The sequence below is a fragment of the Mycteria americana genome, chromosome 3, assembly GCF_035582795.1.
Source record: "Mycteria americana isolate JAX WOST 10 ecotype Jacksonville Zoo and Gardens chromosome 3, USCA_MyAme_1.0, whole genome shotgun sequence".
NCBI lineage: Eukaryota > Metazoa > Chordata > Aves > Ciconiiformes > Ciconiidae > Mycteria > Mycteria americana.
In genome coordinates, this window is record NC_134367.1 from 112,102,491 (window position 1) to 112,126,466 (window position 23,976).

The 23,976-nt window shown below is 41.6% G+C and overlaps 1 protein-coding gene across 1 annotated transcript in view; it reads right to left on the bottom strand.

Moving 5' to 3' along the window:
- The window catches only part of FSHR (follicle stimulating hormone receptor), an 81,625-nt gene that overhangs the window by 9,862 nt on the left and 47,787 nt on the right, over nucleotides 1-23,976 (bottom strand). The window contains exons 3-8 of the mRNA XM_075497442.1: nucleotides 17,094-17,168; nucleotides 16,627-16,701; nucleotides 8,774-8,845; nucleotides 6,503-6,580; nucleotides 2,931-2,999; nucleotides 2,718-2,792 (exon numbers count right to left, since the gene is read on the bottom strand). Of these exons, the coding sequence (XP_075353557.1) occupies nucleotides 2,718-2,792; nucleotides 2,931-2,999; nucleotides 6,503-6,580; nucleotides 8,774-8,845; nucleotides 16,627-16,701; nucleotides 17,094-17,168 (444 nt within the window). The remainder of the gene's footprint in view (nucleotides 1-2,717; nucleotides 2,793-2,930; nucleotides 3,000-6,502; nucleotides 6,581-8,773; nucleotides 8,846-16,626; nucleotides 16,702-17,093; nucleotides 17,169-23,976) is intronic.

Genomic DNA, 23,976 nt, shown 5'->3' on the forward strand with positions numbered 1-23,976 from the left:
TTTCATAAACATTAAGTATTTTTCCATGAAAATATTTTTTTCTTCTTTTAAAAATCCTTCTTTTTATGCTCATTATTGCACATAAACAGAAGCGAGCTAGGGAAAGTGCTTTGCACACTACTGCAGGGTTTGTTGGTCTGTCTGTAAGGGATAGTTATTGATACAGCATTGACAGACCTCCGAACAGCAAACACAGACATTGTGCAGGTGGTTTAGTAACTCACTCCGCTGAGTTATCACGAGCAGACCTCAGTGCAGAGGTTCTTTGGGATGTTCCTCTCTAGTTAGAGACTTGATAAATTAAAGAAGCACAATGAACAAGACGATAAAGTGGCAGTAGGAAATCAAACTAGAATACATGTTCTTGTATTGTTGTTGCTTGGCTGCAAGTCATCAGCCTTGGCAGCAGCTGGTGCAGGAACAGCAAAACGAATCTGACTTCTCTTCCAATCACTTCGCTTTCCCACTGGGAGTCTCTGTTGGATTAGCAAAAATACTGACCAGCTGATGAGGTTTGAAAGGCACATATAGAAGTAGCAAGAAATGGCTGGCGGAGCAGAAATCAGAGGGGGTAGACTGATCAGTGAGAACAATTTTCTCCATGCTTGTATCTAAACTGATCTCTGGCTGTGCTTCAGGGACTCAGTTGTTGAGCTGGGCATCTACTGGAGCTCTCCTGTGGCTCCCATATGTGGGTTTCCTGTTGAAGACAAATTGCAAGGATAGGATGGACCATAGCCATATCTTGCCCTGCATCTGAGTCAGGACACAGCCAGAGAACTCCTAAGAACTTCCCTAAAAACTGGTGTAAGCCACTACAGCTCTGCAAGCACCAGAAGATGATTAAATGAAACAATCTGGCTGAAAATTAAAGCTATGAAACTCCAAGTTGGAAATACAGTGTATTTCTGTACAGGAGGAATGTGTATAGGTGTGGGAGTAATTAGCCATTTGATTTACTTGCCTACTGTCAGCGCTGAAATCCTTTAACTCAAAACTTGATGTGTTTCCAAAAGAGATATTCTAATTCAGCCAAGAGCTGTAAGCCTGGGAGAGGAATTGATTCGTGAAACTGTGTAGCCTGTACAAGGGCTAAGATTGGTGGTTTCTGACATTACTATTTGTGTTTGTGTTTCTTTCACATGATTTTATTATAAAATAGAAGTTGGCATTAATTCACTGTAGAACACTGGTTCAGGAAGATCAAGAGTTAACACATCCTGACATTCATTCTAATAAAACATTGGAGTCTGCAGCACAGATTTGATTGCAACAACACTATTTGTCCCAGCAAAGATATGATTGTGGGTCAATCACTTCCACAAGTGAAAGTACATTCCTGGCGTACACTACAGTGACAGATGAGTAAGAAGGCTCTTCTTTTATGATCTCAGTCAGGATAAAAAGGTAATTTCCCATCCATAGAATAGTGAATGTATTGGTAATGGAACAGAAAACTTACACAAATAACTCGGTGTTAGAAATTGAACTATCAAATGAATCTGAACTACAGCCAAATCAATTTGATAAACCTCCAGAATATGATTGTATCAGCTACAGCTTGCAAAGAAAATGCATTTACTTTTTGCTACAGGAAACAATGCTTCTCCAAAGAAACATCAATGATATTACTGCTGAAAAGATGCTCCACTGGCAGTCTTTCCAAAGAAGGAAGATGCTTTGAGGGAGTGATGAAAGTGGATCAGAATGCAGTAACCCATACCATAGCTCTTTATATCATAGGTGCACTGACCATCACAATGTGGAAAAAAGGCCTTCAGAAGAGCTCTGATCTGAACTCAAGGTTAACCAGACATTTTTCTCCTTCTTTTTAGATTTCTAACCACTCTAACCTCTGTGTAAAATCTTCCAACAGCTCCAGTGACCCCTTTTCACCCTTTCTGGGTGACTCCTAGCCCTCTCTGGACATCCAGGGTAGACGGGAAGAGAGAAAGGCTCTGATGAATTGGTGAGACAAAAAAAGATGCCCATGTCTCTGTTGCAGCTCTTACGTGTTGTGGCTTGTGCTCAGAAACACAAGCAGTTGTGCACATCCACAGGCATTTCCAGACCACATGGCAAACTGTGGCTTGAGGTAATGGTGACTGAGATCCATGAGCATCCTACTGCTGAATTCTCTACTGCTGAATTCTCTACTGCTGAGATCTTGCTTTCCAGCTTATCACCCACCAAAGACATCCTGCTGTAACTGTGTGAGATATATCTCGTACCCATCCCTACAGGGCATGGGACATCCCAATCCCTATCCTTGCAGGGCAGGGATTTTATCTTTAGAATTAAGCTTCAGAGATGCAGGGGCAGATCTTCAGTGGTAAGCAATTCAGATTTAAGCACCGAGGACCCACTCACCTATTCTTGATTTTGCTCAAACAAAAAACTAACAAACAGCATTTTTCCCTGGAAAAAAGCAAAGCAGAACTACTCTCTTACAGAGCTTAATCAACTGTGGAGAGAAATCTGGATCTAAATCCCTGGCTCCAAACACTCCCAAAAACTTGAGGACAAAGTGGAAACATGGACTAGACTGAAATGTCACATATGGCTTCCAGTTTTTTAATATTCAGAACTACACCTCCAGTTTTGAACTCCAAGATTTGTGAGATGTTGAAATCCAGACTGGCATTCATGTATTCTCTGGGGTTTTTTTCTGGGGAGTTAATAATGAAAACAAAAATAAAAATTTGAATATTACTTACAAAACAACAGGCCCATTGGCTCCTTGGAAGACCTCATTTGGTAATTTTTCTAGGTTGTGATTATCACTTAGATTTCTGAAAAACACAACAATATTGATGCTAAAACAACCTGAGATTAAAAAAAAAATAGCTTGCAGCAGTTACTACCTTCTAATAATTGCTTTTCAGAATAGTAAACATATTTTCAGAATAGTAAACAACAGAAATAGTTACAGCTCATCCAGGTAGGTTCCATTAAATGCATGATTCTCAATTTCCCGAATGCCATTTTTATTTAGCCATCTGCAATAGAGGAAAAAAAAAAAGACTTGGGTTCTTATTCATGCGTCATAACTAAAATGTATGTAATTCAAATCGGTGAAAGGGATCTCAAACAAATACACTTATTAAACGGATATTCAAATGGTGACATTTCTATGAACACTAGCTTGTAAGATCCCAATGGCTGGAGGAAGGCTTTGGAGAGTACAGACGTGAACAGGGCAGACGAGCGCTACCATCAGCGATGATAGCCAGAGCAAGTTTCTACAAGGGCAGAGCTGATGAAGATGCTGGCGCTGCCCGTGGCTCCCTGGGAAGGCTGCCGCAGAGTCAGCCAGGCTGTTCCAGGTTAATCCCAGGGGGGGTGAGACCAGGATCCTTCCCGCTGGTGCTGTCGGTGCCACTTAGTTCTACTTTTTTTCAAGACGCTTTTGAAACACGGGGCCACAGCTGAACCTTTGCCAGTTATTAGAAAAAAAGACCGTAATCTGTGGTGGTCACGTCCTCAGCGGGGCAGGTGGAGGAGGGAGGCTGACTGTCACTGAGCCGGGCAGGAGGGCAGGAGGGGGGTGGCGGTGATGCCAAACTGCCCGGGAAGCGGCTGATTCCTCCTACGTCTGCTGCCTCGACAAATTATGCTGCCTGTCTGCTCTGCTACCCCAGTCCTTCTCCCAAGAGGAGACACAGGTAGTGAACCTGGGAACAGAAGCTCCTGGGGCTTTCCGCCAAGTTTTTACTGTAGTGCATTAACTAATTAACGTTTAATGTCCTTCCCTCTCTTCCCTTCACGGTCCTAAAATTTTACATTTGGGTCAGTTATATTTATCATCTTTACGGTGCAATCTTTCATCTCGCTTTAAATGTCACTTTGCAACTCACGCCCTCTCCAACAGGCAATGACAGGTCTGATTGATGGCAAAAATGGCCTGATTTAATTAAACTGTCAGCAAACCTGGACATTTTGTTTCTAATTCACGCTGAAAGCTGAGCATGCAAGTGACCCACTTATCCTAAGGTCCAAGGTGGTGAGCTAAGGTCAGCATGAAAATCAGTTATGGGTCTGGCTGAAAGGATTACCCTTTTGACCGTGACAGGCAGATGTACATAACTCCATGTCTATAATGTCTGTCAGGTCGGATCAGGAGAACTGTCATCGTCCCCTTCACTTGCAAGCACTATTAGACATGAGTAAGCAGGCACAGACAAAAGCTTATAGCATTTAAAACACTTATTATAGTACATTGATCTTATCCATTCATAGCTGCTAGGCTGATATATATGCTTTTAATCGCGGTATTAGCACTTACTGCGTTCCCTCACTGAACATGATGCTAACGCAATGAGATACTAAGGTCGTAAAATCAGAGTCACTGTTGCAATACAGGGTGTACTATACACACCTGTCACCTGGCTAGTCACATTCAAGTAGTAAAAAGAGCAAACAAAATTCTACCTAAATCCCAAGACCTCACTATACTTTATAGAGACAAGTTTCTACTGAGACAAATTTTCCCCTCACCTCAACCAGCACCCTTACTGACTCCACTAACTCTTACGTTAGCAACAAGAGACAACGGAGGCAGCAACCCAGAGCTTGGACGTAAGGGCTTGTACTCCCTCTTTCATGGCTATAGCAGTATTTTTAAAACACACTTTAAAATTCACCTGGTGCAGGAGGCCACTGCCCCTGAAGTACCATTTACACCCTATTTCAGGGCAGGAAAGCTCTATCTTAGGCTCTAAGTGGCAGGCACACCTGGAAGCAAAGTGAATTTCTTCCATAAATGTCTAGCATTTCTTTACCAAACGTATCCACAGTTCCAGTCTGTGCAGATCCCATGCACAGTGTAAAATTAGATGCAATCCGAATTACTGGCTTAAATATGCTTGGAGTCTGCCACAGCTAAACCTGCTAAAACTGGGTCTCCCAGAATGTGGGGGTTCAATGGGTCCTGGGTGTTTTTAATGCCATCTTGACATGCCTGATTTCACAAAATGATGTTGCTGTAACAGTAACTTTCTATTGCATTGCATAGTGACTTCAGTTTTGTATAGAAAACCAGCACAGTTGGGTCTAAAATGAGGCAAGTTCATCACAGCACAAGGAAAGTCTAATGAGGGACTCTCAAGGAGCACACGCAGGGCTCCTGTCCAAAGGGAGAACTACAGCAGAGTCAGGACATGGTCTGACCAGGCGGGTGGTGGCCAGGTCCGCTTGCACAGCTCTTGCTGCTCCTGCACACGCTGGTGGGCCTGGGGAGCTGGTGGCAATGCAGCTGTGGCAGCAGGCAGGGCAAAGCAGCTGGAAGAGGACATGATCCCCCCCCGCCAATTTTCCTATCAAACCAGCAGCCTTAAGTTCTGAGAGAAGACTATCCTTCAATACCCAGGCAGTCATCATATAAGCAATGGGACATCCTGGGGAGAGAGGGAAGCCAATTTCATGCTGCTCAAGTGGCACAGAGAGGTCAAATCACAGTAAAAATCTGGGATATTTATCTCACCCCTTAGTGGCATTATGGAAACAAATACAGTACTTGTTGAGCAGCGGTCTGAAAATAGAAAGTCCCACCTGAGTAGCAAATATTATCATCACAGGAGAAAAGATAAACCAGTACATTTAGGGCATCATGACTTGAACATATATTGGAGAAAACTGTGTGTGTGTTTAAAACTTCAGAGGACTTGACATAGACAGAGGTTGTGCATAACTGATGGGGAAAAAGGAGAGAGAACAGCTAAGTGCCTTGTTACTGGCCTCTCTTCAAATATTGATGGTCTGACCTTGCTCCCACCAAAATCAACGTGAGCCCAATCAGTCAATCAGATCTTGCTTGTCTGCTTCAGTATACGAGGTAAACTGCACACACATACAGTGGGAAATTTTTCCAGTCTGGCCACTGGCTAGGTGAAATGAAGGCAGCTTGTTAGCAAGCAAACAGTACGTTTCGATATATCAACAGAAAGGATCAAGAAGCCAGATAGTTCATTAAAAAACATGACTGTTCAAGTCAAATGTAGAGTAATCTATCCACGCAGCTTGAAACTGCATTGTGAACCGGCCTGTATCAATGCATTAACATTGTGTACAAATATACCGCATTTCCACAACATCTACATATATTTTGCCCGAGTAATAAACGTCTTTGAATGATGTGTCTGACTGTAAATATTTATGAGTCATGCAATCCTTTTGAACACAATTTGTATCACATGGAACTGTTGTTGTAGGTGGAATATGTTTAACCTTGGCATCAGTAATTACTAAATTTGCTCTATGCTGTGCTTCTAAAATAAAGAGCAGGATTAGAATACAACAACAACAAAAAAACCCCCACAAAAGCATTCATTTTTCATGGCAAGAAAACAGAATACAGAGATTTCAGGGGTAGGGGAGAAGTCTAAAACCTCAAGCTGAATTTGGAAGTGCATAAAATAGTGCCCATCCCCTGGTTTCCTTGAGTCTATTCTGGAGAAGAAATGAGCTAACAAGGAGAATAATGGATTTGCTATGTCTTACTCACAGAATCACACTTTCAGAACTCAGGCCCATGAATGAATTTCTTTCAATTGTACGTATATTGATATTGTCTTGAATATCTCTGAAAAATAAAATACAAGAGAAATGACACCTTTTTGTACCTCTGTGAGCCTTTCAATATGATATGCTATTTCAAACACAGTATTTTCCCTTATAGTCAATCAGAGGAACTATTATAGGCACAGGGTGATGACTTAAGTTTTTAAGACATTTTGCCTACAGAGCACAAACCTTCCTGGTAAAAAAAGCTGGAGCAAAACATTTCCAACGCCCCCATACTTTCCTCCCAAATAGGCTGAAGGCATTAAAATACATAAAAGCTCGGGCCTTATAACCCTGAGGCGGATGAAATCGTTCCTCCAGCAAACACACTGACCACAAAATGCAAGCTGAGGGGCTGTGAGGCCACCCCTTCTTGCAGCCTCCCAACCAGAAGAAGGAAAAGCCATTAGCCTTTTTGGCCTGGTTCAGCAGGGTACCTACCAGCCCACGAATAATTTCCCTGCTGATGCTAATGGGGTTGCTTATAAGCTTTGTATGTGCTTAAGAACTGAAGATGCGGGACCCCTGTCAATGCAGTTTGTTGAACTGACAAGCAGGCATTTCAGTCTTTCCGCAGTTTTGACTGGTACGAAAAAAGGAATGGCAGATATATGTTCTGTTGCTTGCTCAAAATAGATCTCAAAGAAGTTAAACAGTATTACTCATAATTTAGACTGCAGATATGGTTGTTTTCATGCTGTTTCTGTTGGAAAGCACGGAATGAAATGAATTATCTGCAAAGCTTGAAATTAAGCGTGGTTCCAAAATTACCTCATGCTGACAGTTGAATGCGGCCACAACTCTGCACCAAGCGACACTTACACAGAGGCCTCATTCGGCAAACCGAGGTCAGCAGAGCTAGGAATAGGGAGGGAGTTCGGCACCCATACAAGTCAAGTGTACCCCTCTGCTAAGGATCTGCATGAGCCCTTCAGAAACATCACTGACCCATCGAGACCTATCTTTGAGACTTAAATATTGGTACAACTGAAGCCAATGGGAATTTTCTTATTGACCTCAGTGGGGCCAGGGCTTGAACCAAGGTCTAGTTTGGGACTCAAGCAGTATCAAGGCCTACTTATTCTTACAGGAAAGTGAGGAGTTTCACCTGAAAAAAGTTAACTCTTGCTCAGCAGGACACAATAATTCAAGCCTAGTTAAGACAGATGATAAGCATAAAGGTATACAGGAGGAAGGCTCTGTAGCTCCGTGTCTGTTGCATTTGCTTGGTAGTTTCAGGGAGCCCTGAAGTGCAGTTCTCAGAATTATGTATGTCAAGTGTATTACAGAAATTTATTTCTTATCTTATATGTGTGTATACTATATTCAGGCATCCCCTTTTATGTTTTCTATGCATTTTTATTTCTATTAATGGCCATTACTAAGACAATTGCAGGATTAATGTTTCTGCAGCTTGAAATCTTCTAATCAAAGATTTGAACATGCAGAACTTTGTCTGTGCATTAACAATGTGTCTTGTCCAAAGGAAGAGAAGAAATAGTTGCTTATTTCCTGGGCTTTCTGCTTTCAATTATACTGGGAACTGATTGAAAAATTTATTCAAGATCTTTTTCAGTGAAAAAAAAATCAAGCTTTTTCTGATATGCATTTTTTACAGAAAAAAAAAGGCTGCTTTCACACAAAATTTTACACAAATATTTTTTTCCCTGTTGGCACTGGAATTTTCCATAGAAAAAAATATTTCGTTCTCTGGACAGTGTTACTGCCAGTGAAAAAAATGAGCATGCTGGAGATGTTTCCCTGTGATTTTTTTCTTTTTTTTCCTCTGTGATGTGGCCACCTCTCCACACAAAACAGCTCCAAGATCAGCGACTCTTCTCATGCAGACCAGAGAACTGTCACCAGGTGGCAACAAATTTCCACTGCCACTAGCCTGGTTTGGATTTCAACTGGTGAAAGAGGAGTAAAAGGCTGTTATCTGTCCCCTGGCCCATCCAGCCACACACTCATAGCGTAGTTAAAGGAAGAGCGGTCTGTAAAGTGCAAGTTATAACGCTTTGTAGAAGGGAGACCTAGAGAGACCTGAGACCTTTCGGGCCGCATTATCATCAACGCCTACAAAATTACAACCCAAACCGCTACCATGAAGCTAATAAGCAAACACGAGGGGAATCACATCTTGAAAGGTTTTGTTGGAGCAGAACATTCAAAGGGAGATTTTGAAAAGTGAAAAGCAGACATTAAAACTTACAGTAAAACTTTCTGGAAAGAGTGTACCTTATGGACAGCAGGTAAAAACCGAAGGCCAGTGTTTGATATTAACCTAAGGGGGAGAGAACAGATGAAGATTATTTGCTCTGCCCCAGGAACGAAGCAATAATTAACAAAGAAGAAAGAACATTGGACTTAAAAATGGCAGCCACAAAAGGCAGAGTTAGGCCACAAACAGGGGATTTGCCCATAGGAAACTTGACATTGTAATGTAAAAAGGTTTTTCTCCAAAGCACGAACTGAATTCTGCCCCACTGAAGTCAAGGGAGAAACCCTACCTTGGATAATTACACAGTCCCTCCTGATGATCTCAGGAAACTGTTGGTATTAATTTCCCAACCATATTCTAAGAAATCAACTGCACTGACGCAGGATAATTATTTTCATAGTAGCTCTTTTAAGACAAAAGTATCAACTCACTTACCACAATTTTAACCTTCTACTCTAATAGAGGATACATTAATTCCATTGGAAATAACATTATTTCATGAAAGTAAGAGAGAACTAGGATGCTTTATTCCCCAGCACCTCCAATAGCAAGGGAACTTTCAGCAATTTGTGTGACTGAAAATGGGCCTTAGCCTCCATATTTAACTACCCTCCTACCATGTTGAGCATCACTGGCCCCTGTGTAATGATTCCTGTCCACAAAACACCATCCCAGAAACGCTGACTCTGAAGGACAATCCTGTGCCCACAGCCAGTGAAGAAACATGGTCACAGGTATCCACAGAGCTGTACCACGTCTAATTTAAGCAAATTTTATTGTCCGGAGCAGTAGCAAGGGCAGGACAAACATGATATTGCCATGCAGCAGGAGATGGCTGGTGGCTGCTGATGGCTGGAAGGATGGCTGAGCACCGGAGGGAGGAGGAGCTGGACCGGGCTGGGCTCCGACTGGCTGGGAGTTTTTCCCCAGTCACCAAATCTCTCATTTTGATTCTACCAAACAAAGAGAAAATTTGTCTTCTTGAAAGTTTAGTTATGTCTTTAATATGTGAGATGGTAGAGAAGGTAACCTTTCACTGAGAATATTGGTTCCTTAAGGAACGTGTTAGTAGTATATGGAAGGTATCTTTTATCCTGGCGCTTAAACAGAACAATATTCTTTCATTACTGGATGTGATTTTTTTTTGGAGATTCATTCCTGAATAGTTGAATGGTGATGAAAAGCACTGGTTGAGACAGGAAAAAAGTAAGAGCATTCATCTGATGTTTATTATGAACCTAGATTATTTCAGAAGAGTTGCAACCTTTCAGGTTTCATAATCTGAACTGAAACTGAAGACCTCCATGTGACAACCAAATCCTACATTTGGGCACTCAGGGTGACACATAAGTCCATAAAATAGTCATTCACTTGCACAAGTACTGCTCTGAGTTCTCTGAGGTGGTATCTGGATAGCCTCAGATGTTGAAAAGCCAACTCGTTATCTGTCTCATCTTACAACAAGAAGCAATGCATTATATGCAGGAAAAAATTAAAGAAGTATAGTGAATATTCAAGAAGCCAATTTGGGAAAGTTGCTGAAATGTCATGACTGTTTCGTCTCAGGAGTCAGAGCGGTCTGACATTGCATTAGCTTAAAAATAACAGCTGTCACATGCGACCAAGAAAGCTGTACAAAAATGTCTTTGAAAAACTATTACATATAGTTAAATAGAAAGCATGATTAATGAAGCAGGTGGATTTCACAAGGCCCTTATTATTTAAAGTACTTCTGCACTTATACTTTGTAAAAGGTGTTAGATGAAAAAATTAGAAGCAATAGAAGAAGAACCTCTAAGTCCCCCCTTACAGTATTTTAAAGTACACTCTCTAAATTACTGGAGATGTACAGGGTTTTAGTTGAAAGCTGCCTTTAATTTTAAATGAGTCATATGATAAAATTTCATGCAATTCTTTTTATGAGCCACTTGTTAAATATGAATTATGGCACGCATTTCCTTTAGCAAGTAAATTAAGAAGCACACTGCTGCCAAGTATTGTGTGGCTATTGCAAGACAGAGGAGAAGACACGAGAAGCTTTCCTTTCTACACTAGTTCCCAAGAAAATCTCAATCCTCATGTTGCAGTAATGAAAGACGATGGTACGCTAACATATGCTAGTCAAACACTGCTCCCAATGGCAACTTACTCCCAACGTATCAAAATGCCGCACTGGTTAGCAGGGCTTTCACCAAACGTGTGAAAAAACACATTCAAGGCCTTGGGTGATGCCATAGTCCTGATCTTTCCAGTAATCCCAAAGTGTTCAGGGCTCAATTTGTGCTGGTGTCAACCAAGCAGCATGAGATGAAGAGGAAAGCATCTTTGACAAATTGAAGTAAATCTACAGGTGGCACAAAGCACTGATTGCACAGAGGCACAGAATGGTGATTAGGAGCAGGAGAGGATGTTCTTTTAATTAATTGCAGAAAAAGAACTAAAAAAATATTTAGCTAGACTACCGCCTAGATCTTCCCTCTCTTTTTATTCAACCAGCAAATCTCCAGAGGCCTTTAAGTGGATAATCTTGTTAGAATGTAGATAATCCAATTTACTGAATATCTTTCCTGCAGGACAGTTTTGTCAATATATTTACCATACAACGTATACATCCTTAGTAGCCTCACTTTAAACAAGTGTCCTCTTTAATCTGTGTTATAACTGAGTCCCCCCTTGCCATGCATAAACAGCTCGGTAAGAACCTGTTTTTCAGACGGCTGATGGCTGCTTTCCAAAGCATTAATTGTCTTTCTGAAAAGGCTTACTGGAGTCAGCACTTAAGAAAACACAGCACCATGATCAGCAGAGAAAAAAGAATCTTTCAGAAACTAATTCCTGGAAGATTCTGGCTGCTTATCTCCAGATATAGCAACACGACTGTTCTTTTTTACGCCAAATTGGTGGGAGCTACTCTGACAAAACTGGGAACACAGTTTAGCTCATCAACTTATCGTGGGTATTTGCTAAATTGCAAACCCAAGGTAGGCAGAGGTAAATACAACATCACTCAGGAAGCATTATTTTTGTGTCCCTTAATCATGCTGGTCACTTTATACTGCATGTGAGCCTGACTCAAGCAAGAGAGTCCTCTGACTCATGTGTCCCAGCCTTGCAGGCTAAGCCAAGCCCATAATCCACAACACTCACTTCTGGGGCAAGGTCTTTAACCGTGAGGCTGCCATGTAAAAGGAAGGAGTGGAGCATCACTTCTTTTTATTGACGAGCCAACTCCACACAAAGGGTCAGCGTTTCTGTGGACTTTGCTGCATCTACAGCAAATACAGGTTTGGGTTTAGGAAGCATACCAGGTACATGTGTGTCAGGTCCTCCATGAAATAAGACCAGGCAGGTACAAGCAGCTGCAAGACTTTGGAGTTAGGCTCTGCTCTCCACAATGCAAACTATTTTGCAGATAAAACGTATACTTTTGCGACCTACATTTCCCCTCCCCTCCAACAATTCAGCTGTATTCAACAATTAATTCAACAATTCGCTCAAAATTGATCTGAAAGGATTATTACATTTAAATCTTTCTATTTTAAGCTGAGATTGCTTAATACAGGATGTCGACACATCCACTGTAAAAAAGAACCAAAGGACACACATTACACATGAGAACTAATTTTGGAAAGAAAATAGGTTTGAAAAGCCATCACTACATTATTAAACAGACAATGCCACAGCTCTCCCTAATGAGAGCCAGATAAATAATCTTGTACCCATGAAAAGGTCAATAAGTTACCATTTTGAAGCAGTCTGTCTCTTTGGCATATATCCAAGAAGACCAATTAACAATTCTCTTCACTGCTTCTAAAAGACTGGTGAGAAAGTTAAGGTTGCGTTTTTCTAGAAGGTTTAGAGTATTTCAGCATTGCAATTTTTTTGCATTTTTCTCTCCTTAGCGTTTTTGCCGTACTAGAAATGATGATGCAGGAGACATAAGGGAGTGGGGTGAGTGGGAAATGTATTTGTACCCAAGTTGACAGAGATAAAAGCGTATTAATGTTCAACAGCTAGTGGCTGTAACGAGCCCGTGAAGCTGATGAGAGGACTGACAAGGCTAGGCAGAGCTTCTTGCCTGCCCATAAATAAGACCTAGTGGCGATAAACTGATGGGCTAAGGTGCCTAGGCTCAGTCTCAGGCATTAACAGTGGTTAATTTTTCTCTTTCTTTTAATGAAAACTGCCAGTAAATATATATTTTTCTGCAAGATTTTCTGAATTGCGTTTTAACAGTTCGGTCACAGCCGCAGCACTGTCGTGAGGAATGAGACCACGCATCTCGTACCCTGCCAGACTGCCACCGTGGCTGGAAACTTCAGAAGAACCACAACGAGCCCAGCAACGGGCAGGTACCCGAGTGCCCCTTTGGCATGCTTTGGCATGCTGGTTGCAGCTGGGTCTCGCTGTACCCCTTTACACCGAGATACAGGGGTGCCTGTGCCAGCTGTTCTGACTGGTGGGTCAGACCAGGAAGGGCTACAGGGGTCTACGGCAGCGTCTGCAGCAGAAGGTTGGGCCAAGGACCTCTCTGAGTATAGGCCTCCATCTCCAGCTCTGCTGCCTGAATGTGGACTATTTGGGAAGCTGGCATGGACCCCAGCTGGGAGAAGATACACCACATGGGCAACAGGAGTACGTCCCAGTGGGACCAGCACCAGGTTTGCTTTTCCACTCACACACAACTCCGTGTATGGTCAGACAGAATTTCCTAATCCGTTTTGTGACAAGATATTTATGAAATCACTTGCTATTCCTTCCTAATTTCCAGCAGTTAATGGGAGAATTAGGCTGTGATGTGCAAGGGTTTGTTAGTTTCCCTTCATGGCCTTAAATTTTTTATCATTTCTCAAATAGCTGTTGACAACACCTCTATCCACACAGATGCTTAACCCTTTTCTGAATTATTTTAAACTCTAGTCCCACATGAGCTCCCCTCACCATCTTGCCTTATATTTTCACTAACTGACCCTTCCTCGTATGTCACTGGAAGGTGAATACCAGGACTGGGTTACCTTTACCAACTGCCTTTTTGCAGCCTTCCATCAAGGTTTCTGCTTTCTCATTAAATTAACAGTCCTATTCTTTCAAACAGTAAAACTCTCTGCCTTCTCAAGGGGAGGTTTCTAAAAGGGCAAGCACCAGTGAGTGAAACAAGGGGATGGAGGAAAACGGCAGTCTTTCCTACAGAAATGTGCCGAGAGAGAGCGCGAAGGTATGACTGTACGTAGAGAGAGTGACCTCAGCATGAGGTAACTTGGCATCACACCCAGCTCACTGCTACGTGGAAGGATCCTACAGGGACTTCGGGTCCCGACGGTGTGAGCTGGTGTAGCTCCACTGAAGCCAAAGGCGTTGCGCTGATTTATACCCCAGTGCTGCTACCTCAAACCTTGTCGTTAGCACGAAAGACACATTCATCTGTTCAGACTCTCAGAGCCATGAAGCCTGCACCTTTTGTACTATTTATAGTCATACAAGGCAGGGTGTGTGTGTGTGTGTGTGTGTGTGTGTGTGTGTGTGTGTGTGTTTGCCTCCTAAAACAAAGGCACAGAGGGGATGCAGCGTAAATCCATTAGTGGAGTAAACACCAAAGATGGATTTTATCAATTTAAATTAGAGAAAAGCTTTGGCACAAGAATGAATGTGAATGAAGTGGCCATGAATAAAATTAGAGAAAATTTTCTAGTCAAATCATTGAGTTTCTGGAAAAGCCTCCCCTGGAAAAAAGAAAGGAAGCAGGGAACAGTGGAGAGCATTAAAAATGTCAATAAAGCACTTCATTAATGGGATACATGGAGTGGAGCCAGTAAGAAATGGGATAAGGTAGCCTGGGGAGTCTCTTCCAGTCCTGTGTGCCCACAAGAGAGAATACCTTAAAAAGTACCCAAAATATATTTTCCTCTGATTTCAGCCAGTGAGTAGAACTAGCTAAAGAGGAGTGGGGAATGGTTAGTTAGACAAGCAATGCTCTATATGTTTAAACTGTTGCTTCTATAGGTCACAGCTGCAGCTGAATTTTTATACAGGTAGCATGTCTGAACGTTTTAGCCAACGGGTATGGGAGCGTGGAATGACAAATGTTCAAAAGAGGGAGCATCCACTAAAGTAAAGAGAAAAACTTCTACTACTTCAGCTATTTAAAGTGGGGATTTACCTTTTCCTCATGACCTATAATTTGTGTGTCCCACATTTAAAAAATCACTGAAATTAGTGTGTTCACTACTGTGTTCACATTTCTTCTTGTTCTTCAATTTTGTATGAGATAAATGTGCTCCCCTTCTTTCTAACTATCTGTACACCTAACAACTGTACTACCCAGAGCAGCTTGTTCTGGGGATTTTACACGGGATAAACAAATGCTATGTTTTTGTTCATAGGTAGCCAGAATTATTCAAAGACAGCAGTCACCGCTGAATGACTCAGGCTTGAAACCAAAGGAAAAAGGCATATGATTTCTCCTCATGACAATGCAAATTTAAAGCTTTATTTCCCTACTGCCAAGAGAAAAAATCTGTGTTTCAGTTATGGACATAAAAAAGTTAAAGTTTATCAAGGTGCCTGGTGAATTTGATAACGCAGATATTGGTAAAAATACTGGGGAGAACGACAGTCCTGCTGCAAGTCTAACGACATATTCCAGTTCAATGAGGGTTTAAACTATAATGGTTTGTGTAGCGCTAAATACACCTTATCTCTTAAAGTCCAAACCTTAAATCTCAAATCTTAAAGTTCAAATTCAAACCAATGCCTCTTGGCATTTTTGAGCCCAGAACCTCTCAGATGCTAGTGATTTTCAGAGACCTCAAACACTCATTAGCTTACTGGGAGCTATGCTTATTAGACCACTGACCTGATTTCATCCCATCTTTAAGAAATATCCAACCAGACAATTAAACACTTACTCTTATGTACTCAAATGTAGAAATCATGATCAGGCTTCTTGGATGAGTAAGGCTTCTTGTGTAAGTAAGGAAAACAAGGTTAGGTACATGTGCTCAGGTGGATGGACATACAAAAGATAAGCTAATATCCTGCTGGGTGTACATGCCGTTGTTCATCAAAGAACACCGTAGGAGTTTATTTAAGCTACAGCCATTAAAAGCAATTACAGTTAAACAGAGTTCATTGGACTTCATTGGGGTTTTATGCAAAGGAGAGATTATTAGTCACGTTAAGATCACATGCTAAAAGCTATAAAAATATTTTTGCGTAACAGTTTCTTTTAAAGATAGATTCAATTATCACTGACTTGTGATGGCAACCCCATGGGAGCAGATGTGGCAACCACAGTTGTGCAAGCGGCATTCTTGACAAGGATGGCTAATGAAATAAAGTTATACCATACACCAATATGTTTGTACTCTAAGGTTTTAATCACCTCACATCAAGCGTTAATGAAAACCATTGCTATAGCACTGTCATTGCTAAAGAAAAGAGAATGCTTAGTACCGTGTGTGATGTATAACAGAAGGCAGAGCCGTAGCAAAGGCAGATGAGACAGATTTTGTCCCAAAGCTCTCGGGAGGATTTTCAACCTAAAGTTGTTTTTATAGACAGAAAAAAGGCCCAATTCCTTTCTCATCACTTAGTTTCAACCTGTTGCTTAGAAAGGCTCAAGAATCTTATGTGTGTGAGTACTCCATGAAGGGTATTATCTTCAGCTTTTCTGAGGACTGTGTGCAGGTCTGGGGATGAAAATGTGGATTGACAATGTGCAACTAGCAGGGGGAGAGAGGGCATTACCCTGTCTTATTACCAGAAGTGCTCAGCACAGGTTGGACAGAAACACATCTGTATCATTCAAAATGACTATAGTACTTGCAAAGAGCAAAAGACCTTACAAATATCTGAGGCTCGGAAGGTGTTGGAAGGCATCTTGATCAATGTACACGAGGTTGTTGGCCTTCTCAATTCTTCTGCAAAGAGAAAATGAAACATCAGAGGAAATACATCAATATATTGATCTTAAAATATCTGTGGTTCTCCCATGATGTGGTGGTACTATACGCTGAGATCGTCTTTTTGACAGCAGAAGATCTGCACGATTTCAAGGAGCGGCCTACCACAGATTGGCAGACCCCACCACCTTTTGATATCAGCAGTGGTTTGAGGATAAGTTTCGGGCTGACCAGGGAAAGAAAGGGAGAGTTAGATAAGAAGATGGAAAAGACAAAGGGAGATTTCAAATGTTGCTTTATCGCTATGAATTCTTCAGAGCTTACCTGAAACAAACTGCAAAACCTTTGATACTTGCTTATAATGAATCTTTGTAATTGTCTCCTTTGAATTTAGATTGCTCATTACTTACATTTCATGTAGTTTGGGAAGGTTGGAAAACACATTTGCTTCTATGACCTCCAAGGCATCATTCTGTGAGATCTCTCTGAAAAATAATTTAAAAGTCAAGATATTTCAAGCCACGGTGAAGTAGAGAATGGACAAGTGAAAAATTCGCAAGGAACTTCTTCCTAGATTACTGATGAGTTTTAAAAATAAGGTGGATATCAGATAAGAAAACAGACCCCCAAAACACCAATGAGCTGCCACCAAGCCAAACAACAACGGTCAGGAACGGACATCTGAGGCTGAAGTTTGTATCTGTAATGGCCATCCTGCACCTCCTGCCGTCACCATTCCCTGTGTATTAGAAGGCAGGGCCCATCCATCATTGGCTATTGGATCTCTGAGCTTACTAATTACTGACAGAGATTTAATGAAAGCTTTGAACTTGGTGAAGAAAAGAGGGGGTGAAAGGCGACTGAAATAGAGAAGACAGCTAAAAAGTTCCCAAGAGATATGACACAACTTCAGCAGTAGGACATGATGCTGTCTTGACCTAACGTAAATTACAGAGATTAAAACTAAGCCACCAGCAGACACATCCTTATTAGCAGGAGCTGGAGACCACAGACGTGAAGAAGTCTTCCATACCTTGGAGAAAACCTCATTTGATCTCTTCTGTATACAATTAATGTCCGCTTCCAGTCACAGAACTGCAGAATAAAAATGGCCAGTTTTCTATTATCAACACATCAGAATGCATCTCCTGCTGGTCCAGAATACATATTTTTTTTCTCCCTTAATCTGTGGGATGGCAAAGAGATGGCTCAGGCCCTGGTGTAATTTAGAGCTCAGGAGTTCTCCTGGTGAATCAAGGCGTAGTTACTGCAGTGCAACCTGTGCTGATTACATCCCTTATGCTGGCAGCGACCAGGAAAGTTGAGGTAAAGACAGCTATGCCAAAAGATTTCCTACTGCCATTTTTGGAAATGATGCAAAAATGCTATTTCCCAGGCTGAGGTCAGCTGTAGGAAGTAAAATTTGTAATACAGATATAACTCGGTGATAGTGTGATGGTCTATTGGATTTTAATGGCAAGGTAACTGTGCACATCTTTGGAATGAAACCTTGGATAAATAGTCATATTGCAAACTGGCTGGCACTTGTTCCTGGATATCTTGTTCTTTTGAAATTATATTGGTTGCGAATAGATTCGAACAGGCCTGAGGTAAAACAATAGATCGTAATGATAGGTGCAGAGTCACAAAAATAATCACAAAAATTATTACAAGCAATATAAAAAGCAGTCCACTTCCTTCTGACTAACAACTGAACCATACCTGACAAATTACCTGCCCATTTAAGACAAACAAAAGCCTTGCAAAAGAAGGTAAGTTGCTCATCTGACCTCTTCTGCTTTAAAAAAATGCCTCAGCGGTTTAATATTTTTTATTTTAATAAGAAGCTCTCCCTGCTGTTTCCTCAAGGTTTTTACAGAAGAAACCCAGCTCTCCTCTGCTCCGGGAGCTCTATACTGACTGGAGAACAAGAAAATAAAAGTACATGAGGACTGACAATAGGTGCTCAGTCGGGTGTGATGAGAACTGGGTTTGTTTAGCAGTGCTGAACCACCAGCTCACATGTGAACGTGTTCCTCTTTATTATTTAGGTTTCAGCAGCAACAAAATGCTTCGACTGAGACTGGGATTCCTTCACGCCATGCAAGGTACACAGCCATTGCAAGGGATATTTCAAAGACTTTTTATTATCTTCCTGTTTTCTTTAAAAATAATGCATTATAAGATATACGGTACAAGCAATCACCCCCTATGCTGTATTTATATGACAGTACAATTCACTTGCTTAACTACAGTCTAGCAGATTTAACAACGTGGGAGGTGTCTCAGACTTTTAAGATTCGGTTTGGTTTTGCTCGTGCTCTTTTTGGGCGGTCAGCAGTATATTTGCCATTCCCCACATCTAAAAATCAGTTATCTCGAAAAAAAAAATCACAGAAAAAGCAGAACATTTAATACCAACAAATCCATTTAGCCAGAAGAGATTTCGTGCCACTAAACAGCTCAGGGAAAAATGCTGCAGATTTGTTGGCCTTATACAGGCAAAAAAAGTTTATTAAGAAACCACAATACAGTCGTGACCTCACCCAACAGATAGGGCTGTCGAAGGTAATAATTTTTTATGATCCAATCTGCTATCTAACTTTGGAACAACTTGGATGATATACCTCTTTTAATGGAATGCTTAAAACTGAATGTTTCTGCATCAGGAGAGTGTTTTGGCTTCCTAAGAGTGGGATGTGTTATGGGCTTTGTTTCGGTTTGGGAAATCGAAGATAACAGATCTGATTAAAGTAGGGCACGAGCAGGCCACGACACTTTGGAAGGCTTGGAGAATGCATGGTTAAGGAAGGAATGAAAGAGAGGTGGGAAGATAGGAATCTCTAAACTGTTTTTACAAGATTAAGTTTCTAAAAGGTTAAGTTTTTAAAAGAATTAAATAACACTCGTATAAGGGGGGTGTTTCAGAGATTTGGGAAATGACTTTGGCTTTCATTCTAATATTCCCATTCACAGGTACAAAGGCGACAGTCATTTTTTTTAAACAGGTAATGAAAATATGTCCATTCAAAAAGATTTTTGCTGTCTTCCAGCTCAAGCATGGTTATGAGACTCTCAAGACAAGTAAAGGGAACAAAAAGGAAACTCGTCAATGGCAGGAGGCAGTAACCCTTCTGGCACTGGGCTTCGTCCTCGTGTTCATGGGATTGCAGGGGGTTGAGGGAAAAGGACAAGATCCTCTGTCCCCCGCAATGAACTGTGCATCCTCTGCTACACTATCTCCAGGAAATCCTGTTGGTGATGACCTTACTCATCATTGTTCTTCACAGATGAATCCCAGTTTGCAGCACTAAAGTGCTGTTTTCTGACAGAAGGCCATTGCTATTCTTGTCCTTCGGGATGTCCATATACCTGTTACAGGCTGTTATTCAGGTAAGAAGGATAAATTAAAAAGAACACATTCAGTTTAGGAGATCAGTCACACACTGTGGATAACGGGCAGCACTAGCCTGGGTTTTGGTTGCATAATTTGCATGAACAATTTTTTTGTACCTGGCAAAAAATGCACACCCTCTTCATGGAAAACCGAAAGAACGCCATCTTCGATACAGGTATCTCTGGCATTAAAAGTACAAACCACTGCTGCTCACATCAAACAACTGACTCAACAGACTCAGATCCTCTGTAGAGGAGAGCAAATAATACCTGCAGCAGCGTCTACAAATGGAAAAAGGGGATTGCTGGCTAGTATTTGTGCAAGTGATTTGTCTTACAACATAAATACACACAAACAGATGATTGCTCATAATGCATATCTTATTATATGTCATCACAAGAGAAGATGGGACTGTTATTACGTTGTTTGTTTGTAATGAATGATACTATTAGCTCTACTGCTAGCTATCACAGCAAATCCAGATGGCAATTTGAGCATCATTTCTGATGCATGCAAGCCTTTGAATAGATGGTATGCAAAACAATCAGGGGCAATTTCTTAAAAACCCCCAAATCTCCAAAACCCCAAACCACCCAGTGGTTGCAAAGTGCTTAGGTGTCTGCTAGGCTTCGTCTCCTGCATGCACAGCTCCATTGAAATCAACAGTGATCCTCAAAAGCATAAATTGTTTACTCAAACACCACCTAAAAGAGGAAAAACTATTCAGTAAAGATGTTTTACAAAGGCACAAAGAATAATTGTTTTTATTTTTCTTCAAAGAGAACGTAAGACTTTAAGGTGTGACAACATCACATGACTATGGGATTTCCTCTTATTTGCCACTAACGTAGCAAACTGTAATCGTTCTTACCTATTCACAAGCAACTGACCGCAGCGTAGCATTTCCACGTGCGATAGCCAGAGCCAGTGACAGTAGGGAGAGAGGTGGAAAACAAAGAGGAGAAGGAAGGTGCTGCCAAGTGGCAGCACAGTCTTGGCTCGGTTTAACCTGCCTGCAAAGCTGCCCTTGGGCAGGGCTGGGGCTACGTCTTCGTGACATCTGCGACAGAGCCCAGCGTGAAGCATCGGAAGTATTCCTCTTCTAACCAGCTGCACTCAAAGCGCGACCCGTAAAAATCAAGATACATTGAAACGGCCTTTTAAACAATTCTATTAGCAAGGAATTTATAGTTCGTAGCAGTTTCTTTGTAGTCCTCTAAAGAAAAAGTCTCTTAGACTAATCAAAGTCTTACAGCAAAACCAAGACTGTATTAAACTCACAAACTAATGGTCTTGCAGCCAAGTGGTCTCACTTTTCAAAATAATGAAAGATTAAAAGACTGGACATTTATATGTCTTTTATGATAAGAACTGCTTTCAGGATCAGAGCGGGGCACACAGACAGGGACAGGGTCATTTTTCCCCTGCTAGGAAATGTGCCTATTTAAAACAAATGTGTGTGTATGTATGTGTGTATAGAGAGAGATATAGAAGTTTAACATAGATGAGTAAGCGGAAATGTGTCAAAAGAAGAGCAAAGCATACGCGTGGCAGAAGACCAGCTTAGAGGCAGACCACAGCATCAGTCCCTTACACGCTGCCCAGGGACATACACTCTCGAGCACGAAGACCTTGTAATACCAGCAGCAGGAATGACATGGCGTAGCTGGTGTCCGAGTGGTGAGCTTGGCTGTGCGATGACCACAGTAAGCGTGGGATTTACGGGTTTCTGCAGTTCATCTCCCTGTGGCAGACTAGCAGAGGGGGCTGCCCTGTGTGTTGAGGTTTCTCGGGCACTTGTTTGGTGCGTGCCCCGTGCCCACAGACATGGCACACGGTGTGAAGGGGGGATTCCCCCCTCTCCAGCCACCCTGCTCTCCTCTGTAGAGCTGGGTGCGACCCGCTCCCTGCAAACTCCTGCAGCTTTCCTTAAATTCCTTTCCAGAGCAGGTGCATACATGGGCTATACACTTGATCTCTTCACCTTATGTTTCCTGCGATACATCATAATTGGGCCTTTTGGCCTTTTATCCTCAGCTTCTGAGGCAGGTTTTTGTGGCATAAATATCCTGGGGATTCCTGTGAACAATTTATTTCACTCTATAGGTACCTGCAATTAGCAGCAATACTGGAGGTATCAGGTACTGATTCCCAGAGCAGGTGGCCTCACTAGGCTCTCTGCACTGCAACAAATCAATAGCTTTGCATTGATTTAAGGGAAAAGGGAAGAAAAAAGGGAAGAAAAGAAAAGGCCAACCATTTTTATCTTTTTCCCCCTTCCTTTAAATATAAATACTCTTTAGAGCAATTTGCCAGGTTAGTTTTACTCGGTGGTTTGACTGATGCCACAATTTATGTCAAGCTTAAGAAGGAATTAGCAGTAGTGTGGTGTCACACAGGCAATCCTGCCCAGCGTTCACTGGGTGAGCACCCGTGGGAACAGCCTGCGATGTGTCTGAACTGAAAAATTAAACACCTGGCTACCTCTGTCTCTATGTCGTAGATGGAGGAACCCTTATTTCTTTCAGTCTGATCAGAAACAAGTCAGTCTGAAATCTCCTTTTGAAAACTTCCTTCTAAAGTGACAGCAAAATGCTACTACATTGATTTAAACAGGTTACAAAAGAAAAGCTATTTTTCTTAAAAGTATTACAGACTTTTGACCTTTTAAAAATAGATAGTTGACACTTTCTCCTGCCACTTTCCTTGTGAACACGAAAAACTTGTCTCCCTACCATGATTTATTGAACACCAGGGAGTTACAGGCTAATATATCTTAGCAGTTATTGACATTTCAAAAATGAATTCAAGCACTGACTCTTCTCATCATCTCTTTACTTTGCTGAAGATATACACACACGTTGTACTGACCTGACTAAATAAGTGGGATACCCGTTTAACCAACTGAGTATTAATAGTGATTTCACACTTAGAGCAAAACAGCGTATATGTAAGTCTTTCAAGGAGATTATCAGGAGGCACCAGTACTGTGTCTTCCTGCCTTCTCCAAAGGGCATGACACCATATTCTCAAACAAATCAATGCAGGCATGGGAAAAATAAAATGCAAATTTCCGCACAGCAGACGGAAGCAAAGGGGATTTTATTTCTATTGGTGCTTTAGCACCATGCCAGCAATCCAGATGAAACTGTTGAGAGTTTGGTTGCATCAAATTAATTGTCCATGTAACAGTTTTAAATTGGTCTCTCTAATCTAAAAAAGCATGCGATTAGTCTGCAGAATTGGAACTGATAACAACCGGATGCAACAGCAGAAGCCACATCATTATAAGAATTGATTTTATAATCAGTACAGTTTGGGGGGATAGATATCTCCTCATACTCTAGCACTAAGGGGATGTATTATACTAGTTTTAGTTTATGGCCAGCAAAGCTGAAAATGCATGAAGCTTTGTAGAGTCAAACAAGCAACGACTGGGTCTTTGGAGGAAACAGCAGCTTTCTGCAGAAATGCTGGCTCCACACAGGCAGCCCAGAGAGATGGGGTTTGTAACTTAGTGCCCTCCAGCTCCTAGGGCAGCCCTACCTGCTGCACCCTGCATTTGGGCATCACTAAATTTTACCTTTGACTATGAAAGCTTGTAGGGAAGGCAAAAAATGTCTCTAAAATAAAAACACCCACCCTGGCAATGGCACTTTTTTCTCAGACACGATGGGCTCCAGAGGGTCTTGAGACCACGCTGGCAGAGAGGGATGGTTGTTCAGCTGAGGAAGGGACCTCCTCGTTCAGAGATGCTGACGCAAGCTTCATGCTTTAAGGAAGCACACATGCATAAGAGGCCTCTGGAGGACAGTTCATTACTAACTCCAATGCATTACAGAAATGGGAAGATCCAGAATAGCAAATGCCTCAGATATGCACAATTAAACTTTTTA